General features: G+C 39.8%; 1 protein-coding gene across 2 annotated transcripts; it reads left to right on the top strand.

Moving 5' to 3' along the window:
• Window positions 1–249: 249 nt before the first annotated feature.
• On the top strand, window positions 250–9,869 carry VCAM1 (vascular cell adhesion molecule 1). 2 transcript variants are annotated; one of them, XM_006014987.3, is made up of 7 exons: window positions 250–406; window positions 1,097–1,372; window positions 2,473–2,793; window positions 3,938–4,210; window positions 5,415–5,681; window positions 6,490–6,756; window positions 8,441–9,869. In XM_006014987.3, exons 1-7 carry the CDS (start codon window positions 355–357, stop codon window positions 8,599–8,601), a joined length of 1,617 nt encoding a protein of 538 aa, XP_006015049.1. In that variant the 5' UTR covers window positions 250–354; the 3' UTR covers window positions 8,602–9,869. The 2 variants fall into 2 exon arrangements, with proteins under 2 accessions (XP_006015049.1, XP_006015050.1); XM_006014988.3 differs by having other exon boundaries at window positions 5,454–5,681.
• The last annotated feature ends 932 nt before the right edge of the window (window positions 9,870–10,801 follow it).

Consider the following 10,801-nt stretch of genomic DNA (forward strand, 5'->3'; position numbering starts at 1 on the left):
AATTATTTTGCACATCTCAATAGTTCTTGGCCACCCTCAAGCTCTAGTGTTATTTTTCTAGGTCAAGTTTGGCATTTTTTTCTTAAGCAATAGTAAACCTCTCTATCTACAAGCAGCAGAGGGCGCTGAAACTACCAATAAAATTAAAATAGGACTCCACCACCTGCAGTTTGGATTTCCCCATCCCGAGTTTTCCCATTCTCCGCCCCAACCAGAACAGTTATAAAAGAGCTGGGTAAATGTTATGCCTAGCACTTTCAGAGCTGTTGACTTTCACTGAGTTTCTTTAATAGAAATCCAAGATTTGGAGTTTGCTTTCTTTTCATCTAATAGCAATTGCAAACATTTAGACAAATGGCAAGAACAGTTCCATCAGTGACAGTCCTTTTTCTGATGTTCATGACTGGTGAGTTTTTGGTTGTTTTGTAATCACTGTAAACACGCCTGCATTTTATTTTCTAAAACAATTCCTCTTTACCTGAACTGATTTTGCATTTCAGTAAATGAAATATGATGTCAGTTAAAATGTTTTGTTTAAATGTCAGGGGGAAAAATGTTCAACTCTCACTGTTCCTTCTATGTTTGGCAAGAACACATTCAACATGAATTTACTTTGCTAATAAATTAATTGTACTGTAAGATGATAGAGTTATTAAGTGAGAAAATGTCTCCAGCACATTGCTACAGGTTTGCTTTTTATTATCTCTGAACCGTTCTTAATTAGGAACAATCAAATCTAATATTACATTTCTCCAGATTTTGTAACATTCCTTGGTTACCTGTTTATCTGCTACTCAGTTACAAAGTCAATAAACCAGGTCATAGCTGGTGTAAATTGGTTTAGCTCTGCATAGGGTATCTACATTGACTTTGGTGGATTTATTCCATTTTATACAAGTTCAAGATGTGAGGTATTTTGGAGATGGACAGCTGTGTCTAAGTGCTTAGTATTATCACTTTTCCTACATGCCCCTTAGTTTACAGGTAGCAAAATAGAGGCAGTCTTTTATAATTTTGTGTGCCAACCTGGACTATGGATGCAAAGGGGAAATAGGTGAGAATGCTGCTAAGTTTGCATTTGATCTGCCCTTTTCAGCTAAAGCTTTTGAACTGGAGATCATACCTGCAGTCAAAGTTGCTGCTCAGATTGGAGGTAAATTGATGTTGATCTGCCGTACTTCTGGCTGTGAGTCCCCAGTTTTCTCTTGGAGAACTCAACTAGACAGCCCCCTAGGAGGGACGGTGAGCAATGAGGGAAGCACCTCCAACTTGACCATGAATCCTGTTACCTTTGAGAATGACCATGCTTACCTCTGCAGTGCCCATTGTGGATCTGAGAAAAAAGAGAAGGGCATCAAGGTTGAACTTTACTGTAAGTGGTTTATTCCCTTTATACATGGATATTTGTGCTTGTTTAAAACAGATGTAATGAATCATTCTTACATTTGCAACATGGAGTCAATCGGTAGTCCCAGCATAATGATTTTGATGTAATTCAACCATCTGCTTCCTGATAGTTGAATATCTGTGCAGGGATGTCTTTCTAAGCACTTACTAAGCATTAGTTCACCTAAACTGAATATAACACTAATTGGCTTGATTTTCTTCTTGAGTAAAGTGAGCAAGATTTGGGTTGAAAGACTTGAAACCTATTGTAGTAAATGGAAAGACTTCTAGTGATTTTAGTGAGCTTTGGACCAACTCCTTTCCACTCATATTCCCCCCATATTGTCACAGCATGTACATTTCTGGCAGTTTTTACATTTAAAAGGGATTATGTTCTGGCTTTCAAATATAAACCTGGAGGAAATAAAACTAGTACATTTCACTGACAGTAGATATATGGGAAAAGATTGGTCCTTTCATATCTAGGCTTGGTAGCCCATCTCGTTTAGGAGCAGCATATGTACCATCCCTGCTAAGAGGGTAGGAATTTATATTTATTGATGGTTACCTTAATTTGGGAGCTACTCTCACTTAATAGTAATGGAGGTTAGTAATTAATAAAAGCTGGACCTTCTAAATGAAGATTTGCTATACTTGTTTATTCTGTTTTTTTCTAAGCATTGAGTTTTCATTGTGTCTGTTACTAGTTTAAAAATATGAATACAGTAGCTAATATGATGACTGAATGTATCAATTCAAGAATGTTAGTATTTTCCTGCATTTCATAAAATATTGTTAAACTTCTAAAATATACATATGTGTATGAGGAACAAAAATGTATTCAAACCAACTCCTAAGTCTTACCCCAACGTTCTATCTGTACTAGAAACAAGGATTTTGGGGTGTGGGTTAAAGTTAAAAACTATGAAACCATTTTTTAGGCTGGTACCTATTTCTGTAATAGTCTTAGTGAAAATACATGTGTTGTATACTTCTGAACTCTAGGGTGCTTGAAGTGTGGGTCTGCTTTTAATGTTCTGTCTTGGGCACATCTCTAGTGAAAAGTAACTGTTTTTGTTTTTTTAGCTTTCCCCAGTGATCCTGTCATTATGATCAGCAAGCCGCTTTATGCTGGGGAAAAGAGCAGTATCATTTGTAAAATTCCTAACGTATATCCTGCTGACCGCTTAGTAATACAGCTGCAGAAAGGAGGAGAACTTCCTTCCAGGAAAGAATTTTATGATGACCCAAGTGACAAAACCACAGAGACAAAATGGATGTGGTATCACTTTACCCCCACCATTGAAGATACTGGAAAAGAGATTACTTGTATGGCTGAATTACCAATTGCTGAAATGGAGTTTGAACCCAAGAAAAGACAAACATCAGAGAAACTGATTGTCTCTTGTAAGTATATTTACACTAGGTGTTTCAAATCAAGTTTCTTTTACAACAGGGTTTGTGGGCTAGGTGTACAAAAGTCATTAAGTATTAAAAATCAGCATGGTTTTATAATCCTTTTCTGTGAGGGATAGTCTTTGAGCTGAGTGAGTTTTCTTGATATGTACTGGAGCATTTTCAAATTTAAAACCCAGTGTATCAAAGTTAACTGCTTCATTGTGTAATATTCAGTGAGAAAATTATGCACATCACCTTTAGCACTGCCCTACATGAAACATTTACTGTGGAGTTGCCTAATTAGCTCCACAGTAAATGTTTCAGTGTCTTACACATGCATTCCTATTAGGGCACAGAAAACTAATAAACTCCATAGCAGGGTAATATTTTTACATACAAGTACTACCATACTGTGAAGTTTATTTACGTGTAGCAGTACACATGTAGACACTGATTTAACTGGCTGGGGCATGAGGGTGCTTCAGTGCGGAGGCTGCCTGCCAGCTCGCCCTGGTCTGAAGCAGTACTTTGAGCCTGGTCAGAGCAGCTTCGGTCTGGCAGGCTGACCTCTGGAGACCCCTGCCAGCCAAGGCTGCTGTGACCAGGTTCCATGTGCTGCACATGAATAAACTCCAGAGCTGATTGCTCCAGAGTTAATTGCTCTTGGACATACATTCAAACAGTGTGCCCAGGAACAAAAAACTCCAGAGCAATAAACCCAGGAGTTTATTCATGTGCAGTAATTGCACATGTAGATGTGTCCAGTAGTTCATTTCTTCCCTCTTTATCTAGAACTCAGCCAGAGGATAAACACTGGGAGAGGATCAACAGCATGTTTAGAGATGGTTATTTAAAAAATTGCCCATGCAGTTGCCATTTTGATCAATGTGAGTTGCACACACTCAACTCACAGACATGATATGTCTCAAAGCATTTGGTCTAGTTTAGCTCTGAAAACCTCAAATGCTGATTGGTCACTGGCTTCTCTGTGGATATTGATGCACAACCTTATCAGCATCCGTGTTTTTAAAAAGCTTTCTCAGCACCTGTGTGAAGTGTTCCCTCAAGACAGGCCAGCACCAGCCCAGGGAGATGTGCACATTTCTCATTGACTCACTGGACTGCTCTGTTTTTCTGTTTTGTTTTCTTCAAGTTGGCCCACAAAATACTGCCATCACCGTGTCTCCAAATGCAACAGTGGGGGTAGGGAGCACTGTGGTTCTCTATTGTATGAGTGAGAGTAATCCACCAGCAAAAATACTTTGGGGAAAACGGCAAGATGATAAAAGTGTTTGGCACATTATGGAAAACCACACCCTTACCATTCCACATGCCCAGCTAAGTGATTCGGGGCTGTACATCTGTGAAGCTATCAATGCGGCAGTGAACAAAACTCAGAGAACAACAGTCTCCATTTCTATACAAGGTATGAATCTGCATGACATTGACTTTGTTTGTAGGCTTTATTCTATAAAGCCTAGCATTTCAGCTGACTACTCAATGTACTGTAAGAAGGATTCTAAAATTTTAGTCTTTCCCGTGACAATCATGAATTAACTATAGACTTACCGCTGTTTTTCAGGAGCCATGTTTTTCATTTCAAAGCTTACTTTTCACTGGCTTCTTTCCCTACTTTTGACTGGTAGCATTTATGTGCACACATATACTCCTTGTAAATATACAGCGATGCAAATCATTATTATTATTACTACACCAAGGCCTAAGGCCTCAGTCAGAATCTAAGAATATAGACCACATAAATGATTCCTGGGGTGAACTACTTTTCACTCTTGGAACCCACTGGTGCTCTGGCAATTCTTTATCCTTTTAATACAGTGGTTGTTAACCAGGGGTATGCTTACCCCTAGGAGTGCTTAAAAGGGTTGTAGGGGGTACACAGAACTGATGTGGCCAATAATTGCCGCTGCCATTCCCCGGACGAGCTGCTTGTGGCTCCGTCCCACGCTCTGCCCTGGCTGGGCAGCACCTGCCCCAGCCCTAGTCCCAGTCCCAGTCCCAGTCCCACTCCCTCCCTCATTGTGGGGGCTTACAGGAGTGGGGGCTATGGGGGCGGGGAGGGGCTGCAGCCACTCCAGAATTTGCCACAGCCCCTTCCAGTGCCCCCTCCCAGCACTGCCACCACCCGCCCTGAGTGTAGCTCAGCGCAGCCCATCCCAGTCTTCCACCAGGAAGAGCCTGGCCCCAGCCACAGAGGCAACCTACCCCCATCCCACACACAGGTCTTGGGGCACATGCCCCCCATGCCCTCCTGGGGTGCAGCAGGAGCCACACACACCCTCCCCCCCGCACCTCAGTCCCTCGCCCTGCCCCAGCTGAGCAGCCCCTGAGCTATGCTCACACTTATTTTAGTATATTCTGAAGGGCACCAAATTGACAGCACTGCTATATGATTACTTGACATTGTTATTTATTATTAATTAATCTAACATTTATTGTTATATTATTATATTCTTAGTCATTTAAACCAAAAACTCACACATGAAATTAAATAATGTATACATTTATTCAGATTAGCTCCAATATTTGTATTTACTGTATAATATCATTGTATTACCCAGGGATCATTGCTGTTCCTAATTTATGTTCCCTTCATTCTTTGCTTTTTGCAGTTCCACCAAAAGACACAATGCTTTTGGCTTTCCCTTCAGATGCTGTAAAAGAAGGTGACAGTGTTACCATCTCTTGCACATCTACAGGCAACCCAGCTGTTCATATTGTCTTGAAAAAGAAAATGGGGGATGTGGACCAGGTGCTTGACTCTGAAGGTGGCAACTATACCATAGACAGGACTCAGATGGAACATGCAGGAGTGTACAAATGTGAATCCAGGAATGAACTAGGACAGCAGTTTCAAAACATAACACTTAATGTCAAAGGTCAGTTACAATAATATGAACCCCATATTAATGTCGTTTTTCTCTTCTGAGAGGGTTATCATGTGATCTAAAACATCATCTAGTTTTTTCAAATGTTGAGAAGAGTTTGTAGTTATTGTTTGGTTATCTCTAAACCTGAAATGTCCAATACTTTTGGTTAGTGTTAGCTGTCATGGCCCCTGCAGATTATATACAGTGTCTTGTCACAAATAATTAGTAAGAACAGAACAGCAGTGAAGACTGTTCTCTAAGACAATACAGGCATCACAAACAATTGTTTTCCAAAATCTTCAAATGTGCCATTCCACTTGGTCCCTCAGAAGAGGGCTTCGGATTGTGGCATTCTAATGGCTTTATCAAGAAAGCTTGTGAAACTGAAGGTTGAGCAAACATGCTTTTTCGGGCTCATGGTTCTTGCCTTTGCTGTGCTTGTTCTGTAAAGGAAGGTCTTCAGTCTCAGGGGATGCCAGTTTGCCCCCTTTCAAGAGCACAGACAAATAGATAATTGTTTTAAATTAAAAAAGAAAAGATAATATGAGAGAGATAGATACCCAAAGTTTATGAAGTCCATCAATTGATAACATATCTGTCTTTCCAGCATCTGCTGTCTATACTGTGGAAAGGCTACATAGGATCATTAAAGAGTGACTGAGTAGATTTTAAAGCTAAGAACAAGAAGGACTGTGGTGAATCTATTGACTAGATTACAACCCTGGGCAGCAAGATAGTGAAATCCTTCTGTAGATTATCAGCCCCTATACTTACATTTTATTATTAAATCTTACTTTTATACTTCTTTCTTTTTCAGTTCCTCCTCAAAATACTACAGTGTTAATATATCCATCAGAATCTGTCAATGAAGGGGTAAATGTCACTATTACATGTACAACCTATAGTAACCCACCACCAGAGATAATCCTGAAAAAGGTCTATCCATACAATAAAACCATCCTGTCATCAAAGAATGGAACCTTTACACTATATAATGTCACCAGAAATGATACAGGAAAATACTTGGTTAATGTTTCCAATGAGGCTGGAACTGACATTGAAGTGATTGAGATAGCTGTTATAGGTAGGTACATATATTGCTTTGAACTCACTTTTCTACCTTATGTGTCACTGTTGTGTACTACTGACAATACAGCAGTTCCCCAGTAAGAATGGTACTGGTAACATAAATCCATCCTGTACAACATGGATATTGTTTCTGCTGGCTAAGGTGGCACAGTAGCTTAAAGAACATCAGGAGAAGGGTGAGATGCCCCTGCTTCCTCTGTGCATTACTCAGCCAAATCAAACTGATACATTGGGGGGTGCTTCTACACGTGTGCTTTACTGCAGAGCTGACTAATTAGCTCTGCAGTAAAGCATCACTGTCTATACATGCACCCATATTAGGGTGCAGTAAATTAATTCTGCTGTAGGATAATACTGTCTAAGACAAGTACTATCCTATAGTGGAGTAGTTTTGTGTACTGAAACACATATGTAGATGGTGACCGGGGCTGGCTGGGACACAAGTGCTAGCTAACCCCACATTGTAGCACCCTTGTGCCCCAGCTAGCCCCTCTACAGCATGATGAGCCAGGGTGGAGCAGTCCCTGGCTGGCAGGCTAATTCCCTGGGCCTCCCAGCCTGGGTCTGCTCCACCCTGGCTCAACATACTGCAGTCCTAGGGCACATGTGTAAATGCTGTGCCCAGGAGGAATAAAGTCCCCAGTGAAAACTGTGGCAGAGTTTATTGTTATGTGCTAATTGCACATGTAGATGCACCCTGGGTGAAGCAATCTGCACCCCACAGAAAGAGTAGTAATGAGCTTCTGGAAGAATTCTTTCTCCTTAAGGCAAAATGTCTCCTAGTGTTGCCCTGGAGCAGTTGAGCTCTACAACAGTGCTTGTACTTGACTAAGCCAGACAGGCCTGAACTTTCAGGAGACTAACAACCTATGACCAAGGTTCTACACAACAAGCAAGATGGGTGGAAATGCATGGGACTTATGAGAGAAGAGAATGTAAAGGATTTCTTGAATAGGTGAGGAAGAAGGGATTTGTAGTTAAGGAGAGTGCTTGGCAGATGGGAACAGGCTGAGTGGTTCATTTGGAGGCTGTAGAATTTCTACCTTTGCTTTACCTACAGCCATATTAAAATAAATTTACCCATCCTTAGCTGTTGATATAAGAAGCTTGTTCTTCCAAAGGAAGGATCCATGCTGGACAGCTACCCTAATACCCCATCCTATATTATTCACATGCTCACATTCCAGTTTGGAGTTTCAGAGGAAAACATTATAGATCATCCATAGCAGCCACAGCACAGCACTGAGGGGCACTTTCAGAGGGGCCCTTAATTAATGAAATTATATAGAGGTCAGGAAAACTAGAGTTCCCTCACAAACCACTGCACTTAGGGAGAAGCAACATAGAAAGCGGAACCCAGGGTGGAAGGAGATGATCAAAACCATAGGATAGAAAAATGGAAAGAGGGTAGGGGTGAAAGTAGATGGAAATGGCATGAGAGATGTATGTATGCCAAGATTATAGAGGACTTTTAACATGAGGACAAGACCTTACATTGCAATCAGAAACAAGAGAATATAAAAGGCACATTGAAAGGGGTAAGGAAATATGGCCAAGGCTGGGGTGGAGAAAGATGACTTTAATAGTGGCTTTGCCCTTACAGTGATGTGCATGCATCTGTTTGCAATACTTTTTATTTAATATCTGTTTTCTCCTTCTGATTCTCACCAATTTTGCAGGAAGAACAGTTGAACCAGAATATGTGAAGCCTGTGATTATTGTGCTCTCTTGTTTATCAGTGTTGACAATACCTGCGGTTGCAGTACTGGTCTACTTGTCAAGAAAAGCAAAGATAAATGGATCCTACCATGTTGCAAATGCACCAGGACCAAAAGTGTAATCAAGGGAATATAAGTATTCTAAAAAGCCAGTCAAGGACAATGTTATTTATTATACTGAACTCCTTTGTTTTTTTTCTATAACACAATGCAACTTGCAGCTGACTTTTTTATAATGCTACCATATGACCAAGACATGGAAAAATTGTCCATAAATAGCTTTTGTATTGAAAGCGGCCAACAAAGGATTTCTAAAAGAACTAAATCTGTATATAGTGTATAATTTTCTATATGTATATATGTATTTTAAACATGTTGAACTAAATGTGAGTTTGAAAAGCTGCAACATCTTACTGTAATTGTATGTAGAAATATTGCAACTGTATATATGAATCAACATTATTTGAATTTATCCTATAATGACATTTTATTTTATATGATTATACGAAATGATCATTTTAAGTACAATATGTTTAGTGGTGGTACCTCCTTTGTAATGTGTACAATGTTTTCCTCTTATTCATGCTAGCATAAGTCCACTAGCTCTGACTAAGTTGTACAATGCAAAGAGAAAGTTAATTGGATCCTATGCTTCTAATTAACTTGGCAAATTAAAATTTTCCAGAGTCTATTTGAAATGGATAACTTTTTGATAAAGATGTGATAGCTATAAATGTTATTCAGTAAGTGTGAGTTTGATATAAAGGTACATACATCTGTAGTGATAGCATGGTATATTTGTAAGAGTTTTTCACTTTAAAATGAACGGAGAGAGGTAGTTAGCCATGTGAGGAAATCAGACAAAAAGCAAGGTAATGACACCTTGCAGACTAACCGATTCAGAGAGTCATAAGCTTTTGTAGGCAACAGCATCTGACTGTTGCCTATGAAAGCTTATGTTTCTCTGAACCAGTTGTTATGTTCTCTAGGATGATTCCCTGCTCTGCCTTTTGCCTCCAAAATTGATGGTAGGGCTTCCATTGAATGAACAGAATCAGGCCCGTTATTAAGACTATTAGTCATTAATAGACACACTTTATAATAATAATAAAAAAGCATGTTAGGATATTGCTATTCATTACAAATGCAATAAAGCTGTGATATCCATGTTCAAGTCTCCCTGAATTTATGCAAGATTTGATTTAATTCCTTGTTGAGTTTAGATATTTTTTCTAAATCTCTCTCTTCCCTGTTTGGTACTGTATTTCTATTTATAGAAACTTTTCATTAGTTGAAATCCCCAGCTGACTTCTGTATAAGGATATGTTAGATGTATATTTGATACTTCCCCTTTTGTTAAGTTGCATTTCTTTGGACAGTAAAGTGGTAAAAACTCTAAAACCAAGTGATGCATATTCATTTGTTTTAAGTATATTTGTTTTTTTCTCTTCCTGGACCATATATGCTGTTGTGATAACAATGGGATCTTGGACAAAGGCTATACTTAATAAGGGTAAAATCTGGGAATTTATGTGCACATTTCTGTTAAAGGCACCAATGCAACAGGAGGAGCAAATTCAAGTGTTATGGGCTGGGTATCGTAAAGAAGTACATGCACCTAGGTATTAGAAATTTCTGTTAGAGATGTCATGGACTGAGTTTTATATAAAAGGGCATCAAGGATGTTTCTTCTGCTATCCCTAAGGAAACAATGCTCTAGTCTGGTCAGTGTGTGATAAAGCAGAACTCAGCATCTGTGGCACCCCCACTACAGTGGTAAGAGATCCCTCAGAGTATTTTTTTAAATAAAAATACTGAGCCTTTCAGAGGATTGGCTCATACTGCTCAGAACTTCACACTAGTTATGTCAAGTTGTCTGGAAATGGAATTCAGCAGCTTCTCTGCCCTCATCCATCCTTTCAGTGTGGAGACCTTACTAGTAAAGGAAGTAGGAGGAGCAAAGGGAGTGCAAAGTGGAATATAGCCACCTGCAGCACCAGGAAGGCTATGTTACCATAGCTCTAAATCCTTCCCAGAACCTTGGGGCCAGCTGTGGCCTGGGGAAAGTTTCTAGTAACTCAGGTCCAAGGGGACTGCAAAGGCGAGAAGACTCTTGGTCATCAGGACCATGAGTGGGGCAGACAGGCTCCTCAGCATGGATTCCTTGGGGCCTGGCAGTTTGGGAAAAATTATCTTTTTTGCCTTCAGTAGGAAGGACAAAGTTTTCTCCCTTGATAAATAATGTGGGAGAATCTTTGCAAGGAGAATCTTCTCCCTCCAAGCCTGATCTTGAAGGTTTTTAATAAGACAAAATGATCTAGG

This window comes from Alligator sinensis, unplaced genomic scaffold (genome assembly GCF_000455745.1).
Source record: "Alligator sinensis unplaced genomic scaffold, ASM45574v1 scaffold647_2, whole genome shotgun sequence".
NCBI lineage: Eukaryota > Metazoa > Chordata > Crocodylia > Alligatoridae > Alligator > Alligator sinensis.

Coding starts and splice junctions, on each gene's coding strand:
- VCAM1 (XM_006014987.3), top strand. CDS start 355: ATGGCAAGAACAGTTCCATCAGTGACAGTCCTTTTTCTGATGTTCATG. Junction 407..1,096: donor TTTTCTGATGTTCATGACTG/GTGAGTTTTTGG, acceptor TGCCCTTTTCAG/CTAAAGCTTTTGAACTGGAG. Junction 6,757..8,440: donor GATTGAGATAGCTGTTATAG/GTAGGTACATAT, acceptor CCAATTTTGCAG/GAAGAACAGTTGAACCAGAA.